At 32.0% G+C, this 19,819-nt stretch overlaps 3 protein-coding genes and 1 long non-coding RNA gene across 4 annotated transcripts in view; 1 reads left to right on the top strand and 3 right to left on the bottom strand.

The window, feature by feature from the left end:
- LOC143189889 (UDP-glycosyltransferase UGT5) overlaps positions 1-9,919 on the bottom strand; it is a 31,615-nt gene extending 21,696 nt beyond the window's left edge. Inside the window, exon 1 of the mRNA XM_076393877.1 lies at positions 7,496-9,919. Coding sequence (XP_076249992.1) covers positions 7,496-7,736 — 241 coding nt within the window. The 5' untranslated portion in view covers positions 7,737-9,919. The remainder of the gene's footprint in view (positions 1-7,495) is intronic.
- On the top strand, positions 1,479-4,939 carry LOC143189891 (uncharacterized). The gene is made up of 2 exons (XM_076393879.1): positions 1,479-1,968; positions 2,071-4,939. The coding sequence occupies exons 1-2, from the start codon at positions 1,554-1,556 to the stop codon at positions 2,934-2,936; spliced, it is 1,281 nt and encodes a 426-aa protein (XP_076249994.1). The 5' UTR covers positions 1,479-1,553; the 3' UTR covers positions 2,937-4,939.
- A 1,595-nt stretch (positions 9,920-11,514) lies between the features above and the next one.
- LOC143190790 (uncharacterized) overlaps positions 11,515-19,819 on the bottom strand; it is a 29,182-nt gene continuing 20,877 nt past the window's right edge. Inside the window, exons 11-12 of the mRNA XM_076395358.1 lie at positions 13,923-14,142; positions 11,515-11,959 (exon numbers count right to left, since the gene is read on the bottom strand). Of these exons, the coding sequence (XP_076251473.1) occupies positions 11,677-11,959; positions 13,923-14,142 (503 nt within the window). The 3' untranslated portion in view covers positions 11,515-11,676. The remainder of the gene's footprint in view (positions 11,960-13,922; positions 14,143-19,819) is intronic.
- Positions 16,051-17,924, bottom strand: LOC143189885 (uncharacterized). The gene is made up of 2 exons (XR_013004099.1): positions 17,202-17,924; positions 16,051-17,108 (listed from the first exon to the last, which is right to left on the bottom strand). It is a non-coding gene; the product is annotated as an uncharacterized LOC143189885 (long non-coding RNA).

Here is a 19,819-nt window from a genome sequence, read left to right as displayed (position 1 = left end):
TTGTAGAACAATTACAAACTTTATTTCATCAACACAATCAATTGATTATATTGTTTAAAACTGCCCTGGATCTGATGCCATCCGATAATCACAAAATTGTAATCAGAGCTGATAAAACACCTGCAGGTCAACATACAAGACGTTTTAATGCACCAACTATTGATGAAGTTGCTATCGTTGTAGTTGGAGAAAACTTGGAATCCCGTGATATTGTTTTACATCGTCGGAATTTTCAATTACAACCTATAAAGGAAACACACCGCTCATATGATGCACTGCAATATCCCATTATATTTTGGCAAGGTGAAGATGGCTACGATTTATCAATAAAAATGATAAATCCCATTACAGGTAACTAAAATATTAGTTTAGCTATGGCGATAATATCTCAGTCACTATATTATGTATTTTAATTTTATATTTGAATGTTATTAAATTTTTTATTTGTTTAAAATTTAATTCAAATTTTAAATAAATAAAACAATTCGTACGGCTTAAAAGGATTTGAGTTCAAGTCATATCAAATTTAAAAAAAAGAGTTGTCTGTTACAGATGACTTTTGACAGATGACAGATGAATTGTCAAGTGATACACGAAACAAATTCGTATATCGTGTTTTGTGCAGAGTGTTTAGTTAGTTAGTGTTTGTTTAGTTCGTGATTAGTGAAAAAATAATTTATATTTGATATGCCTCCTATAAGACGAAGCAATTTAGGTAGAAGAACCAGAAATGCTATAAACCAAGCTAATTACCGATCTAATCGTACTGCACAAGAACGTGACGACGGAAATGAACGTGAAAGAATTCGGATATCACAAACGCGTGAAGCGCGAGCGCGACATTCAACTAATAATCGCGCAAGTTTGAATCCAGCTGCTTTCAGTTACGATGTGTCAATTGACTACAGTAACTACCAATGTGTTGTTATTGGTTCTATGAACTTGGTTTGCTCACACTGTAAGGCATTAAAATACAAAAACGAAGCCAATGGATTGTGTTGCGCAAATGGTAAAGTGAAATTGATACCATTGGATCCACCACCAGAACCATTGTACTCATTGGTTTCAGGAATAGGAACAGATTCTATACACTTTTTGACACATATTCAACAATATAACAATTGCTTTCAAATGACTTCATTTGGGGCAACAAATGCAGTTCGGGAAAATTTTATGCCAACTTTCAAGGTATGTATTATAGCAGTTACTCATAATTATTTTAACGAACAAAATTTTCTGTCACCAAAGTTAAGATGTGTTACTAATCTTCAATTTCTTAATCATTACGAAATATATCACTTAGTCATCATATTATATGGTGATTCAGTTTCAGTGACACTTTTATTATATTTTATATTTGATAGATATTAGTTAAAACTAAATATATACTTTTTAAGATCAAATATTATTTAAGTTTGATCATTGACAATCCATTAATTTATACCACACCATAATATTTTTTTTATTTACAGATACAAGGGCAAATATATCACAGAGCAGGTTCACTGTTACCAGTGTCAGATAGCGACAACAAATTCCTGCAAATTTATTTTATGGGCAATTCACCACAAGAAATTGATCTACGTTGTGCACATAACAATTTAGTAAAAAGGTCTATTGTAGAACAATTACAAACTTTATTTCATCAACACAATCAATTGATTATATTGTTTAAAACTGCCCTGGATCTGATGCCATCCGATAATCACAAAATTGTAATCAGAGCTGATAAAACACCTGCAGGTCAACATACAAGACGTTTTAATGCACCAACTATTGATGAAGTTGCTATCGTTGTAGTTGGAGAAAACTTGGAATCCCGTGATATTGTTTTACATCGTCGGAATTTTCAATTACAACCTATAAAGGAAACACACCGCTCATATGATGCACTGCAATATCCCATTATATTTTGGCAAGGTGAAGATGGCTACGATTTATCAATAAAAATGATAAATCCCATTACAGGTAACTAAAATATTAGTTTAGCTATGGCGATAATATCTCAGTCACTATATTATGTATTTTAATTTTATATTTGAATGTTATTAAAACAAAATCTGTTTACAGGTTCTGAAACCAACAAAAAAGTCAGTTCAATGAACTATTATTCATACCGCCTAATGATTCGGGAAAATGCAGATAATCACATATTGAAATGTCGGCGATTATATCACAAATATGTTGATGACATGTATGTTAAAATTGAAACGGAGAGATTAACATTCATCAGGTTGAATCAAACCAAACTCCGATCTGAAGAGTATATTCACCTTCGAGATGCGATTAATACTGATGGAAATGCACAGAATGTCGGTCGGATGACTATTCTTCCAGCAACATACATCGGAAGCCCTCGGCATATGCACGAATATGCTCAAGATGCCATGTCGTATGTTCGTCATTATGGTACAGCAGATTTGTTCATCACATTTACATGCAATCCGCAATGGATAGAAATTAAGCAGGAGTTATTACCTGGGAAATCATCCATTGATCGTCATGATATTACAGCCAGAGTCTTTAGACAAAAGTTGAAATCTTTAATGAATTTCATCGTAAAACATAATGTGTTTGGTGAGACACGCTGCTGGATGTATTCTGTGGAGTGGCAGAAACGAGGATTGCCACATGCACACATTTTGATTTGGTTGGTTGAAAAGATAAGGCCAAATGAAGTTGATGCAGTGATATCAGCTGAAATCCCTAATGTACAAGTAGATCCTGGATTGCATGAGGTAGTTATCAAAAACATGATACATGGTCCCTGTGGAACTCTTAATCAAAATTCACCGTGTATGATGGATGGTAAATGTTCAAAACGATATCCACGGACATTAATATCGGAAACAATTACTGGTAATGACGGTTATCCATTGTATCGTCGCAGATCGACAGCAGACAATGGAAAATCAACAATTGTCAAATTAAATTAACAAGATATTGAAATAGATAATCGTTGGATTGTTCCATATTCACCCATTTTATCAAAGACATTCAAAGCACACATCAACGTTGAATCTTGCCATTCAGTGAAATCGATTAAATACATTTGCAAATATGTAACCAAAGGGAGTGATATGGCTGTGATTGGAATTGGTGCAGAGAATTCTAATGATGAAGTTACCCAATACCAAATGGGCCGCTATGTCAGTAGTAATGAAGCAGTTTGGCGAATATTTTCTTTTCCTATTCATGAGAGACACCCTTCTGTTGTTCACTTAGCTGTGCATTTAGAAAATGGACAAAGAGTGTATTTTACAGCACAGAACGCAGTACAAAGAGCTGCTCAGCCACCATCTACTACATTAACCAGTTTTTTTGAGACATGCCAAAACGATGATTTCGCACAAACATTGCTATATTCTGAAATGCCAAAATATTATACCTGGAATCAATCCTCAAGGAGATTTATACGACGGAAACAAGGAAAACCAGTTCCAGGATATACAGATGTATATTCCACCGATGCGATTGGCCGGATTTATTCAGTACATCCAAGCAATGATGAATGTTTTTATTTACGACTGCTATTAGTCAATGTACGTGGCCCAACATCATTCCAACAGTTACGAACTGTTGATGGTGAATTGTGTGGATCCTACAGAGAAGCCTGTCAACGTTTGCAATTGCTTGAAAATGACGCTCATTGGGATCAAACTCTCAATGATGCTGTAATATCATCACACACTCATCAAATACGAACATTGTTTTCTATAATCATATCTACATGCTTCCCATCAAACCCAATTGATTTGTGGATGAAGTACAAAGATTATATGTGTGATGATATTTTGTATCAAATACGGAATAGAATGGGAAATCCAAATATACAAATCAGTGAAGAAATTTACAATGAAGCATTGATTTCAATTGAGGACATGTGCTTGATAATGTCAAACAAACTATTAATTCAATTAGGCCTGACCGCGCCCAATCGTCCAATGCATGACGCTTTTAACCAAGAGTTGCATCGAGAAAGACTGTATGATCTCAACGCTTTGAAAGAATAAATTCAAACAAATCTTCCACTGTTAAATGAACAACAGAAGTATGTATTTGAAACTCTTATGAAAGTAACAAATGATGAAACTGGAGGGATTTATTTCTTAGATGCACCTGGTGGTACAGGAAAAACTTTTTTTATTTCATTAATATTAGCAACAATTCGCTCACAAAATAAAATTGCACTTGCACTCGCTTCGTCGGGAATCGCAGCAACTTTGCTTGAAGGTGGTCGAACAGCCCATTCAGCACTAAAATTGCCATTAAATATGCAAAGCAATGAAACTCCAACCTGCAACGTTTCGAAGAACTCTGCAATGGCAAAGGTTTTGCAGCAATGTAAATTGATTGTTTGGGATGAATGCACGATGGCACATAAAAAATCTTTGGAGGCTTTAGACAGAACCTTAAAAGATCTACGTAGCAATAATAACCGATTTGGTGGTGCAATGATTTTATTAGCAGGAGATTTTCGTCAAACATTGCCAGTGATTCCACGATCAACGCCAGCTGATGAACTCAATGCATGTCTAAAGTCCTCCAATTTGTGGAAACATGTCAAAGTACTTCATTTAAGCAAGAATATGCGTGTCGAGTTGCAAAATGACCAATCTGGAAACATATTCTCTAAACAACTCATTGACATTGGTAATGGCAAATTTCCTATAGACATGTTGACGGCTTGCTTTTGCTATGACTATAAACAAGTCCCAGGGGCAATCATTAAGTGTTTGTGGTATTAATCTAGAAAACCCATGTTTCTCACATGGTCAATTGTATGTTGCCTGTTCCCGTGTTGGAAAACCATCAGATTTGTTTATCTATGCGCCAGGTAATCAAACAAAAAACATCGTATACCACAAAGCAATATAATGATAATAATAATAATAATTATGATTCACATGATTAACAATAAAGCGATTACTTACTTTTCAATCCTTATATATGTTTTATTTAATTATTTTTTATTCACAACGCCCTATCACCAGGGTGATGGTTCTGTTCAGGAGAATTTTTTAAAATACGTAGGCACAAAAACTGCCACATTACAAATCTTTTTGACAGGACGAAGTCTGTCGGGTCAGCTAGTACTTGAATAAAATCTAATATTTTGTACCAGTTTTCCACATAAATTCTGAAATTACAAAAAAAAACTCGTACAGCTGATTTATGGGCCTAATACAAGAAAACATTTCCAGGTTTGAACACCGCTGAAAATACATTGTTGGGTACAGCTCCTTCCACGCTGGGTAGGCACGTGGCACGTAGCACTCTAACCTCATAGTCGCATTTCCTCTATAAGATCACTATTGGTTCCATTGGTCCCCCGGTTCTATCCTGATTGAAATTTAATAACATTGTAGATACATGTAAAATCGATCAGGTGGAATGACTTTCAGACAATATAAAATCACGACGATGTAAAACATTAAGTAATGTTAAAATGTCTCGAAGATAAAAAATTCTCATTCTCAAACAGAATTTAAGATGCTACGAGTATTTTAATTATAATTATTTAAATACTTGATGAACTTAATATTCAGATTTTAGATGAACTAACAGACACATTTTTGAAAAAGATCTTCGTAGATTCCTGGAGAAGGTGATTCTAAGTGCTTGGTGGTAATAGAAAGGAGTCGTTCATCAGAACCTACTAGAAACTGCCCAAAATAGTACTAAGACTCTACTATCAATAACTAATGCAGGAAAAAGCTGGGAATAGATTGATAGGAAAGGCGTTGTCATTCAACACGGAAATGCTTGGCCTCAAACATTTATAGTTATGGTTTATCCATCGTATAAGCCGGATCTTGACTCGTTCGAGAAACATTCGTTCCGATCTCGGGTAAACTTTCTTAACTATGTAAGACCAAGTGAAATCGTTTGGTTTAGCTTTTTGCTCAGAAATCTCAGTAGTCCTACAGCGACAGGTTTTTTTTTAGAAAAGTGGTAAAAGGTCATCGATCAAAATAGCATATACACTACTACTGCATAACGTTTAAAATTTTGATGGATAAATAATCTTTAAAATACACGGAAAAGTCAAAATTACTTTTCATCAATTCATTATTTAAAAGTCCTACTCATATTTGCTAACTAAATACAATAAAGTGTTAAAGAAATGAAAATAATTATTTTATGTTATAAAACTGGCTTCAAAAGAGGTCAAATGAGATCTTTTGATTCAGTTTTTGCTCAGAAATCTCAGAATTACTACAGGGAAAGAATTTTCTTCCAAGAAAAATGGCAAAAGGTCAAAAGATCAAAATAGCTTAATCCATTATTTAGAAGCAGTATTCATATTTTCTAATTAAATACAATAAAGTGTTAAAGAAATGGAAATAATTATTTTGTGTTATAAAACTGGCTTCAAAAGAGGTCAAATGAAATCGTTTGATTCAGTTTTTGCTCAGAAATGTCAGAATTACTACAGGGAAAGAAATTTCTTCCAAGAAAAATGGCAAAAGGTCAAAAGATCAAAATAGCTCAATCCATGATTTAGAAGCAGTATTCATATTTTCTAATTAAATACAATAAAGTGTTAAAGAAATGGAAATAATTATTTTGTGTTATTAAACTGGCTTCAAAAGAGGTCAAATGAAATCATTTGATTCAGTTTTTGCTCAGAAATGTCAGAATTACTACAGGGAAAGAAATTTCTTCCAAGAAAAATGGCAAAAGGTCAAAAGATCAAAATAGCTCAATCCATGATTTAGAAGCAGTATTCATATTTTCTAATTAAATACAATAAAGTGTTAAAGAAATGGAAATAATTATTTTGTGTTATAAAACTGGCTTCAAAAGAGGTCAAATGAGATCGTTTGATTCAGTTTTTGCTCAGAAATGTCAGAATTACTACAGGGAAAGAAATTTCTTCCAAGAAAAATGGCAAAAGATCAAAAGATCAAAATAGCTCAATCCATTATTTAGAAGCAGTATTCATATTTTCTAATTAAATACAATAAACTGTTAAAGAAATGGAAATAATTATTTTGTGTTATAAAACTGGCTTCAAAAGAGGTCAAATGAGATCGTTTAATTCAGTTTTTGCTCAGAAATCTCAGAATTACTACAGGGAAAGAATTTTCTTCCAAGAAAAATGGCAAAAGATCAAAAGATCAAAATAGCTCAATCCATTATTTAGAAGCAGTACTCATATTTTCTAATTAAATACAATAAAATGTTAAATAAATGCAAATAATCCTTTTAATGCTGTAAAGTTGGTTTCAAAGAAGCCAGATGAAATCGTTTGGTTAACTTCAGTTGCTCAGAAATCTCAGAAGTGCTACAGGGACAGAATTTGTTTCCAAGAAAAGTGGCAAAAGGCCAGCGATCAAAACAGTACATATACTAATATATAATGTTTGAAATGTATATGGATAAATTATATTTGCGCAAAAAAACGATAAAAATTTTACTTTCCTCAACCTATTATTTAGAGTTACTACTCTAATTATTCACTAATAACAAACAAACGTTCAAACATTACCTTGTTCTCTTAAAGTATCTGCATCAAGAACGATCTCCTTGTAATTCTTCGGTGGATTTGGCTCGGAGAAACCACCGATCAGGGTGACCTCATGTCCCTGATTTGCCAGACCTTTACCCAACGCATTACCCAAAATGTAATGACTTCTTGCGGGAACTGGAAACACAACTAACAACTTTAAACCGGAAACAATTTCGCAGTAAAATACCGACAAGAGAACGAACACCGAGTTTAACCTCATGATTTTTCTAAAATTTTACATTAAATTAAAAAAAAACATCGGTTTACTTTGTTTTACTGTAATTATGCCACACGAGCCACTCAATAACGATGTCGCTTGTAAACTAATTTTGAAGAACGCGTATATAATTCTCTCCAAGTAGCATCATCGACAATATTGCGATGTTGCCAAATCGGTTGGAAATTGCACAAGTTTAATGATTTTTTAAGATACACAGACGAAAACTTATATATTTAATATTACATTTAATTGGTGAAATATATTTAAAAAAACTATGGATATCCGTTATTATTAAGCAGAATACAATACTAGATAAACGTATTCATATTAATAAAGCTAGATTTTATGTATTTCCTATTAATAAGTTAGTTTTCTGGCGCGTTTTACACTAGTGTTCTTGATATTGGGCTAAACATTAAGATTTTATTTTCAAACTCGGTAGTTTACAGTCAATAACACACTCAGTGCAAAGGTAATTTATATTTTCCGTTAGTGAATCATGTTTCAAGCAATTAATTTTGTAATGGTATAACATATATTTATTCAGTTATTTTATATTAATGTCAACTCCAACTCTGTTTTTCTATACGTGATTGTAGGTAATTAACTGGTTCAAATTGGTGAATTTATTTTTAATAGGTTAATTTATAATTATTACAATTATATCCATAAATATTACACATTGTTTCATCTAGTGGCGTAATATTGCTAAAATGTTATGCCAACCAAATCTATATATTGCAATCTCTTGGTGTTATAAATAATATTAGGAAAGATGGAAAAAATTAAGTTTTTGAATTTTAATGCACCACTTAAGATCCGAGGCTTTACTTAATCCTGATTATTTCAATAAAAAAGGATCCCAATATTTTATTTTATGTTAAATGACTTTTTCAATATTATATATGTTGAACAATGATTTCAGTAATTATTATATTGTTATGTGTGCCAGTATTCATAAATTTTATCGTAGAATTTTTTGTTTTTTATTCATGTTGTTTTGTCCTAATTCAAATTTTGTTAATCCTAGTGTTCTAATTATAGTTATACATTCATCGTACTATTAAATTTTTCATAATATTTAAGTATGTCCTAATATTTATAGGTTGTCAAATGAAATTTTATTGTATCATTTTAATGTTAACCAAAAAGTCAACGAGGGTCACTAGTCATATTTCGGCAATAGGAAAAAAACAAATAGTTAAGCTACGAATATATTTTAATTGTTTTTCAAAGTATTCGCCACGATGATACACTTTTGCATATCCAATTTTCAAAGAATTTATTGTATTCCGAATGAGGTATCTTCAAAACATGATTTTTGAACGCTTCGATAGCTTCTTAGGGCGATGAAAATCATTGACCACGTAGTTTATTCTTCAATGACTTCTAAAAAGAAGTCATTGGGTGCCAAATCAGGGCTGTACGGCGGATGACCCATCAATTCCATGTTTTGAGTGCTCAAATAGTCTCTTGTTTATTTCCTTATTTCACCGAAGACTTCTGACAAAAAAAATAGTTGTGTACCAATCAGAATTTACTGTTCTACGATCCTCTAGAGGCAATATGATCAGTTTTCCCGAAGAAAGAGGCCACCATTTTCTTTGATGTGCTTCGTGGGCGAACAACTTTTTTTTGGAGTTGATTCATCTTGGAACACCCATAGAGTCGACTGCTGGTTACTTTCGGACTCATACGAATATATCCATGATTCGTCACCTGTCACGATTTTATAAACGTCTTTCGAAGTAACACGATTGAATTTCTTAAGCATTTATTTGCACCTATCGTCACGAACCTTTTTTTGAGCCGATTTTGGATGACCTTCTCGAAACTCGTCAGACAGCGAACTACTTCATCGCTAAAAGTCAAATTAAGTTGATTAATGCACTCTTGTTGTGATAATCCACTTCGAAAATCGTAAAAAATCATCTCACGAAAATGTTCATGATTCAGTTCCGTTTTTTGCCGAGACGAAACTATTAACTAAATATAAAATAAACAAATAGCGTGTCCGTGCGGCAAAATGTTCTGAGTACGTATATCGTCAAAAATGTGAAAGTTTATGATGGAACTGTCAGATGGACTTACATGACAACAGTGTTGCCAATTCCCGAAATATAAATAGTGACCCTCGTATAATACTGTTGTTTTAATATTAATAATATAAAATACACCATAGTACCACCGTTTATGATCTTTAAATCACTAGATGATTTTTATTTCAACTTTTAACGAGTTATGGCGATAGCAAAAAAAAACCATCTTCCACAAACTGAAGACCGAAAGAGATGACTTTTCAATATGTGTTAATTTCCATTCGCTGAGTTGCGTTGTGTTGAGAAGAGTTTAATAACTCAGCTGTGAATAATTTACAAGGATCAGTGAACCGGAAGATAAAACAAATTGACGTTCCCACAGCATTTTGAAAAGGTACAATTAACAAGGATATCTACATTAAGAAACCAGAGGGTCTACTACACACTGAAACAAAATATTATATCAATTGAGAAATGCACCTAAATGAATAAGCTGAATTTTAAAAGATCTGAGTGTGACTATTGTCTGTACTCAAAAGATAATGTTCGTTGATGACGCGTAAATAACAGGACCCGAAGAACACACAGCAAACTTGATGCAACATTTGTATGAAGTATTCAAGGTTAGGAAGAACATTGAAGTTTACTGATTTGGATGGACTGAACATACACCAAAAGGGTATCATTCAACGATTATTAAATGAATTCATCATGCAAGAAGGTAAAACAATAGCTACACCAATGGAAGTCAATTTTAATATTGACGAAAGTGAAGAATTAATTAAAAATGTACTGTTTAAAAGATTAGCAGGACGCCTTGTGTATTTATATTTGGTTAAGGGACCTGATATTGTGTACAGTGCAACATATTTAAGTGGATATTTAGATAGAGCAACAAAAAGTGCATGAAAAAATGGTACTATGATACCTCAGGAGTACGAAGGACCATGGATTAATATATAGTAAAGGCAACAGTGGATTAGAAGGCATAAGTGATTCAGATTGGGAAGGTGGAAGGAATAGTGTTAGTGGTTTCATAGCATTACATAATGGTAACCAGTGACGTGGCATTCTCGGAAATATGTTGCGTTGAGTTCAATGAAAGCGGAATATATATCTGAAGGTCTAGAAAGCCAAGAATTATTGAATTTAAAACAACTTCTAAGACTATTCTTCAGTGAAAGTAAAGATGTGATGTTAGTTGTCAAGAACCAGGATGCTATTTCTATGATTTATATGATAAAATTTTGAGAACTTCAAAAGGAGCAAACACTTTGATTTTAAGTAGCATTTTATCAAGGAACTCTGTTTAAAGAAAGAGCTAACTATTCAATAGTTCTTAGTTCAAACAAATTTGTACGTAGAATGCAATAGTTTTGTTCTGAAAATACAGATACACTTAAATTGAGATAATTGAAATGTGGCGTTAAATATATTATTTATGTCGATACAAGAGTCAATGTAGAAAAGAAGAAGAACAACTAGTAGAGGGCGCTATCATTTGAATTGACGCTGTTCAAAAATGTATAAAAGACCAGCAATGTAAATGAAGTTTCCTCTTTGTTACAAAGCCATAAGTGGTGTTATTAAGTACGTCCCATCCCAAATATTAAGTGATTCGTAACAGGCGACTCTTCTCACCATTCTCAGATATTTTTTTTTCATATTACCAATTAGTATTCAAAATAATCAAAACCAGTTATGTTTTTTTAATGATTGCCAAATAAAAAATAAATGTATTATTTAAAAAATTGTTATATTTTATATCTGTTGTACACAATGTATTAAAAATAGTTTTATATAGTTATTTATATAGAGATTAAAAAATCAACGTCTTTATAACTGAAGATTGATTGTATTTGCGTTTATATAAAAACTGTAAACATGATAACGATAAATAGTTATTGTTTCTTTTTCTTTGATAATTTTCCTTGTTTGTTTGACTTTGACATATATCGATATAATGTTTTCAATAAATACATCATCAATATGAATCCTCCTAGATATACTGCGATGACGTCTAACAACCAATATTGGTAAAAGGGTAGATTGATGCCCGCCACACGTAGATGTGGTGCTCCATTATATTTCACCACGTACCTAATCCAGTAATCTGCTAATTCGATAGGCTTCATTGGACGGTCCCGGATTAACTCAGACCTCAACTTAACGTTTTCGCGATACCTGTAACAAAAAGTTAAATATATTTTTTTTTCGCCAAATCACTGATGTTTGGCAGTATGGAATATTTTACAAATATTAAAAATCAAAATTTTGTTATAGTTTATTGTATAGAGAAGGCTTACACCAATTTTTATGTAAATTGATTCAGTAGAATTTGAGATATCATGTTAATCGTCTCGACAAACGACCAAAACGAAAAAAAAAACAGTTTCGAGAAAAACGCGTTTAAAGTTTTGTTTTCAGATATCACCGAAAATGTTTTAAATTTTGAAAAAAATCCTTAAACGTATAAAGAAGGATTTGAAGAAGCATCTACTGTTATACACAAGCGTTATAACAGAAAAGAACTGGAATACACCATGTATAGTATAATAAATATTCATGATTCTTTTTGACATATTTTTGAACATCCACTGTGGAAGTGGTTTTGTGATGTCTTTTGGATCATAGTAATTATTCGCTTTGGAAGCCGGTTAAGAAATTAAATAATACAAACTTTGTCTTTGTAAAAATAAAAAGAACGAGAGGATGAGCAGCATGGATAGCGATAAAATAGCTGCCAAGAAATAGTATAACAAAATTTAGACACCCACTGGATGCCAAGCAAGTGGAGAACTCCCAGTATCGTCAACTCTTTATTAGTGTGAAGTTATATGACCGATCAAGGGCACTATTCTTAAAATGCTTTAATCATTTTCGACCGTATGCTGTAAAACTTCAATTAGTTTACATTAAAGGACATTGGAAGGATGAAATTTCGTACTAAAAACATTAATCAACGATCTGGATTCAAAGGAAAAGAAATAAACCGAAAACATTTTTAAATAAGCATTTTTCTCAGTATGCTATTCCTTTTTTGTGTGTTCTGTACACAATATGTCAGCTTAATACTATTGCTCTGAAAGATTATACTTATCAGTACCCTATATGAATCAGTTACATTTTAAATAATAAAATGTAAAATAAAATCTTGGTAGACAATCTTATCGCTAGACAAGAAAATAAGATAAATAAATGACATGTTGCGCAACTTTTGTCACCATTATGAACACTAATTACAGTACATTACAATATCAGATAACATAATACAGCGAAACTTTTTAATTACTTTCTATATTTTCAGGTCTAATTAAGTTATCATGACAAACTGTAAATAATATCTCAATAACACATGGACTAAAAAGTCCCCAGGCGTAAAAAAGAAAACTCGTTTTTTGTACAATATTGACTTTATTCATCAACGTAATATTCATCAAGAGCTACATAATCATTCCAATGTCGCACTAAAATTTCATTACCACTTTTGTAGAACGATTTATGTTTTGCCTCAAAATAAGCCTCTCACCAGTTGCTGCCCACTCACATGACGATCGTTTTGATTCCGGAGTGAATGGATCCATGTTTCATACATTATAACTGCGTAGAATCATCAACACGTTCTTGTTTTTGAGCAACGGTGAGCTAAAGCGGCACCCACTTTGAGCTTTCTCATAGGCAAATGCTCATGCAATATAAAACCAACAGGTTTTTTTGATATCTTTGATGTTAACTAACACACGCACCTTCACTTTTCGATAATTCAAAACGATTTTGTGGATATTTTTTGGTGTTACCATCTCAGTTGGACGTCCACTGCGTTTTATTGTTGCTTCTGATGGAGTGGAATCCTTATAAAACCTTTCAAGCCATTGCTTCGCTTGAACGGTACTTTTTCCCATCAAGAAGTAATGTAAAATTAAAACACGAAATTGTTTTTGATCCATTGTTTTGAAAATAATAGTAATGTTACTCGTAACACAATTACTCACAAACTTATGAGTAGAATATCATGAAATTTTAACAGCTTTCTTATGAAACTTACTAATAATAAAACTAGCGCCATCTTTGTGTTAGGCTCGGGACTTTTCAGGACATGTGTTATTTTCACGAAACAGAACATAAAATAACTAATAAAACTGTTTACTTTGGATTCGATATCAGTTCCTCCAATTTTGACGAAAACTCTTCTTCCGATAGGGTGACGAAAGACAGACTGTTTCCGAACCCTAGAGCTACTGCTCTTGCGGCGTTTAACCTCTGATCTCCAAACACCGGAAGAGCCAGTATTGGAACGCCCATCGTTACTGTCTCGATGGTACTTAGAAAGCCTCCATGACTTATAAACAGTTTGCAGTTAGGATGTGCTAGTAGAAAGAAAAGTTAAATTTATAGGGATAAAACAAATTTATACAAAAATTAATAATGATATTTTTAGTTGTATTTTTGAGTTGTGACGTCCAAACCGCAGTAGTCAGCATTAAACCTGGCCAGGCATCACTTTAAAGACATCCGAGATGGCACTACGGATTTCTTTTTAAATATACCTACTTTTGCAACAACTACGAAAATATTGATATGAAAAAAAAAACAGAAAACAAAAAAATGTATATGACGTTTAAAAAAGTAGTAATATTAATACAATAAACCTTTTTGAAAAAATATAGAAAAATATCGATCCAAAAAAGTATTGTTATTATTTAGAATTTATTAGAATTAAAATCCCTAAATGATATCTGCTCTTACCCGGGCGACAGTAAAAGAACATTGGCGCGCGTGCTCATTGGCTAGAATTACTCATGCGCATTTAGTTTAAACTAGTTGACAGATTTCACAACCACGTATTATTGTTAACGAAAGTTGTGGTTAGGAAGTAATATTTAGGTTTATTTTATGTTTACAAAAGTTTGTTGAGGTAATATAATTATTAATTATTTAATAGAAAAAAAGTGTATAACAGATTAATAAATGTTAAGTTTTGGTTGAATTGTAGACTGAGCTAAATAAAAGTTATGTGAAGCCATCTACAAAGGCTCTCATATTCTAAAGCACATTAAAGGCAAAAAGAAAATAAAAAATCTGGAACTACGAGTACAAATGAAAGAAGTGAGACAAATTATTAATTAAAGAGACGAAACCAAATTTATGCAGCAGGTCAATGTTTGAAAATTACAAGAGTTGACGAAGCTGCATTTTTAAATGATTTGTATGTATGTGCAACTACTGCTATATGATCAATTTCTTTATGGTTATATTAATTTTGCAGCTATTATTTATAAGATGAGAACAGGATAAGAATGTGGGCCATTGATTCCGAAATAATGCTGGAACCGACACAAATATGGTAATAGAGTCCTTAAACAATCAAATCATACAAATAAAGAAACAAATACTCTTAATACTCTATACTATACTAAATATAATACTACTCGTGTTAGGGTAACAGTTGGAAAACTATTATATTAATTAAATGATCTGGTTGATTTGAAAGTGTGGAAAGGAATTTTGGATATTGAACGACCACATGCTAATAACTATCAAGATATAATTATTATCAGAGCCCATAAGAAAGCAAAACTCAAAAAAGACCACAAATCTTCTGTTATCAATTTATTTCACACTTTCTATTAATTACACATTATATTATATTATCTATATATACATATTATATTTACACTATCCTAAAAATCGCATCACATTTCTTTTGAGGAATTACTATTTGTTAATCTTTTTGAAATAGCTGCAAAATCAGAAAAGTATGTGAGTATAACCATTCTTCATTTTTATCTTTACCATAGTCTTCAAACAAATTATGTTTCTATATTATTTAACTTAAATATCCCTAGCTCCATAGCGATGTACGAAATTAATGTTACAAAATTATAATATTTTACTAACCATTCATAGCTTTTACCGTGCTGCTAATTTTCTCATTTAAATAATAATATTACCTCAACAAACTTTTGTAAAAATATAATTAACCTAGAAATTACTTCCTAATATAACTCTTGTAGCGACCTTGACGCATGTCGAATTTTACATCGTGGAATAACAATCAACAAAATACCCAGAAATATAATCCCACATGTTGAACACGGGCGAGGTGCCAGCAGCGCCAACTAGAACACGATAACGAATAGTTGGCAACCCCGAGACGCTTATCTGGGATGTTATTGAAGGGTACTTTGGATCACTCAATATCTGGCCATCGTTTGGTTTAGACTTAGCACCATCGACTGGCCACGCCTCATCACCAGGTAACACCACTGCCAGCCACCACTTGTATTTTCACATTTTTATATTACTTCAATAAATAACGGTCACAATGTAAACACCACTGTTTCATTTCGTATTACCTCCATTCACCGAGCCATATATCATTTACCCTAAACTTCCATAAATAAGCTAGATAGAACAAATGCGCATGAGCAGATCTGGCCAATCCACACTTATGCAATATCCTTTTATTGTCGTCTAACTTAGAGACATCCCAATGATAATAGGGATGTCGGCTGCTAAGAAAAATATTGATATTAAAAAAAATGTCCATGTGTTTGCAACAACCTGGAAAATATTGATGTTTATAACCATATTTTTAACAATCCTTCGAAATTAAGTTTATGATATAATATGTTTATATATATTTTACTATTTATATCATATTCTTGAAAAAATATCGATATTTTTATCGCTAGTATATAGTATCGCTAGATGACATTCGGTCTTGCCCAAGTTGGTTATTGGCGTGGCTATGATTGTTTCTGGTTAGATTTTATATTGAAGCCAATCACAATTTTAAAAAGGCATAAACATAAGGTGTCCCATACCCTGGCGAGGTTCGAACCTGCGACTACCGCAACTACAGGTCTCTCCTGTTGTCTTGACCTCTAAAGTAGTAAGGTTACTTATTTACAATTTTGTGTTAATATTTTCAATTTATATGTCTTCGATCGTTTTCAATCGTACGCCTATGTGGTAATTCCGACGGATTCCTGTGGTCGATCGTCTTAAACATTATCGCAAGAACCATCGGCGTTGCCAAGTGTATTTTATTTTTAGTAAAATCACTGTTTTGAAATATTTGCCCTTAAAATTTACTCGCAATTGAAACAATCTTGTAAATATTAGCTACTTTTCAATATCTTTTAAGAAAACATGCCTCGTGTTTAACATGCCAAACTCAGACATCGGTATAAACAAGCACTGAATGAAGGGAACAAGTTTGGTGAATATGACGATTGGAGTAGGTCTTAATGTTATAAAATGCAGTCAGGTGTTGCAACATTTCTTTCACACTAGTTTCAAAGGCATGAATTACACTCTATAGCAATATCTCCGATAATCACAGGTCTCCGAAAAAAAGAAATTGCTTCATCAATTCCAACTTTGTGTGCGGTATTGCTAAAAGAACTTTATGTGGAGCTACCACGGCTTCTTGGAGGATGTTATTTTCACCAACTTTAAGTTCCCTTGGCGATTAACTCTTTTTGGTTCACTGATTTGCTTAACCGCTTTAACCACGTAGAACTTTAAAGAACATTTGAAATAATATCATTACCACCATAAATTTCCGTAATCTACTAAAAGAAATAATAAATTGTTAACAAAAACTCTCAGTACTATATATCAATAAAAATTCAGGAGAATGACAATAACAAGTATTATATAATTTGGTGGGATATATAATTATTGTAATAAATAACAATGCCGATTAAAAATCGATTAGCCTTAATTTTAAGACTTTAACCTTGATGCTAGACATAGACTACTAAGAACAAAAATTAAATTAGAACTGAAATATGAGAAACTATTGACTTATAGATAGATTATTGACATTGACTAATATATTATAGTTTGTTTTGCTCTGACGTATCTTGTTTTTATTGTTTATGAACTCATTTTCTGTATGGAACTAACGTCAATAGAATCCTTCTAAATATTAAGTAACTGACCAAGTAATCAATGAGTTTTTGAACTGCTTTCTATTAAAGCACATATTTACCAACAATAAATTTTTATATGCCCTTTTATAAGTATATAAATAGTTATTTATATAAAATATATTTAGACAAAATTGACCTGTGAACTACTCTATCGAATATTTTGAATTGTAGAAAGATAACATTAAAATAACTACCAGGTTTTGGGTAATTAATAACAGCAGATCTATATATGCTTGGCATTAATCAAAGATTTATAATATATATATATATATATATATATATATATATATATATATATATATATATAGGATGTAAAGGATGAGAGTCTTTTGAAATTCATTAATATATGCATAGATACACACAAATAAGTATTTATGTAAAAAGTAACTTTGGTCTGTTATTGTAACGTTTATATATAGATAAATTAATTATAATTGTTATCGAACATATTGTTTCTTTGCTATTATATTACATTTAGTATATTACAGATGATGACATTTATGCCAATAAACTTATCAAAATGTTAACTCGAATTTAAAAGGATAATTTAGATTAATAAATTTTTAAGCCAAGAAAATACATCCTGTATATACATATCATCGTGATATGGGCAATACTTGAATTATTTATAATTAAGATACTTAATTGAAATACAAATACTTCTTAAAATGTAATATGTAATTAGTGTTTCAAATACACGATATTGAGGTATTTTTAAATTAGTATTTGCAATACTCATGAAAATATCGATAGTTTTCGTAAGCAAAATGGCGACCATTAAATATGTCAATTTTTAATGTTGGCAATTCTGCATCTGTACTATCCATTTTTTTCTTAAACAACTAGTTTCACGAAATTTCTACGAATTAATCAGGTTTATTAGTACGAATACAATGAACCTATTGAATCTATTTTTTTTTACTATTACATCACAGGATGGCTTAATAAGAAGATTTGACAAGTTTTTTAGACCATTCATCAATATCCCAAAACCTGTAAACTGCTACCAGTAATATTTAAGATATTTGAAAAACTCTTGTTGAAAATAATAAAATCTCTTACAGAGAAAAAATTCTAATACATACACGTCGTTGTGGGTTTGTTAATAAACAATGGATGATTGACCAGGTATATACAATAATAAATATAATTAAAAAAGCCAATAAAGGTAAAAAGGTACATTTAGCTATATTTGCAGATGTGGCAAAGCCTTCGGTTGGTATAGCATGACGACCTTGTTCATAAGGTACAGAAAATGTTACCAAAATAATACACTGAACTATTGAAATCTTACAGTACAGTCAGAATGTTTAGAGTTAAACAAGAGGAAACCTACTCTACAATAAAAGAAGCTAAAACAGGTGTTACACAAGGAAGTGTATTAGAGCCAATTCTTTACCTACTCTGCACTTGTGAAATACCACAATTGGAGAATATTACGCTGGCTAGATTTGGTGATAACGCTGCGAATCTAGATATCGGAAACAATAGCGAAGAAGCCTCACAAAAATTACAACAGACAAGTGACAATATAAATAATTGAAGCCAAACTCGGAAAATAAAAATTAACGAAAGTAAATTTGTAGATATGCATTTCACGTATCGTATTAACAGTCATTTAACATTAGTTAGACAGCACAGGCACCAACAACGCGAGAGGTAATATAAATGCAATAGAAGTTTTATAAGACAAAGTCGTGAGACGTATGCAGATGCATCCAGATACTATAGGACCGATTACTTACACAGAGCCCTTCAGATACCAACTATCACTCAGAAAATCAAGAAAATTGCAAGGAGTTATCAGGACGAACTCCATTCTCATGTATATATATAATAGAAGTCATACAGCTCTTGGAAAACACCAGAACACGACAAAGACTCAAAAGAATCAAACCTTTTGATCTTGTGTTCTATAGTATAGTGATATCGCATAAAGATTATCATACTAGAGACTAAGACAGGGTCGATTTTTTTCATACATGCGATATATTATAGTGAAAGCAAAACATGTATTTCGCCCAGCTCTGTATAATATACTTTTTCGCGTGCATGCCATGAATTCCTATGAGTAGACTCTCGTCCTATTATTAAAACGTAC

This window comes from Rhynchophorus ferrugineus, unplaced genomic scaffold (genome assembly GCF_030347505.1).
Source record: "Rhynchophorus ferrugineus isolate W39M unplaced genomic scaffold, kcgeb_rfMv2 rfM2, whole genome shotgun sequence".
Taxonomy (NCBI): Eukaryota; Metazoa; Arthropoda; class Insecta; order Coleoptera; family Curculionidae; genus Rhynchophorus; species Rhynchophorus ferrugineus.
The sequence above is the reverse complement of the archived record's forward strand: the minus strand, read 5'-3'. Positions and strand labels throughout refer to the sequence as shown.

Coding starts and splice junctions, on each gene's coding strand:
- LOC143189891 (XM_076393879.1), top strand. CDS start 1,554: ATGGGCAATTCACCACAAGAAATTGATCTACGTTGTGCACATAACAAT. Junction 1,969..2,070: donor AATGATAAATCCCATTACAG/GTAACTAAAATA, acceptor ATCTGTTTACAG/GTTCTGAAACCAACAAAAAA.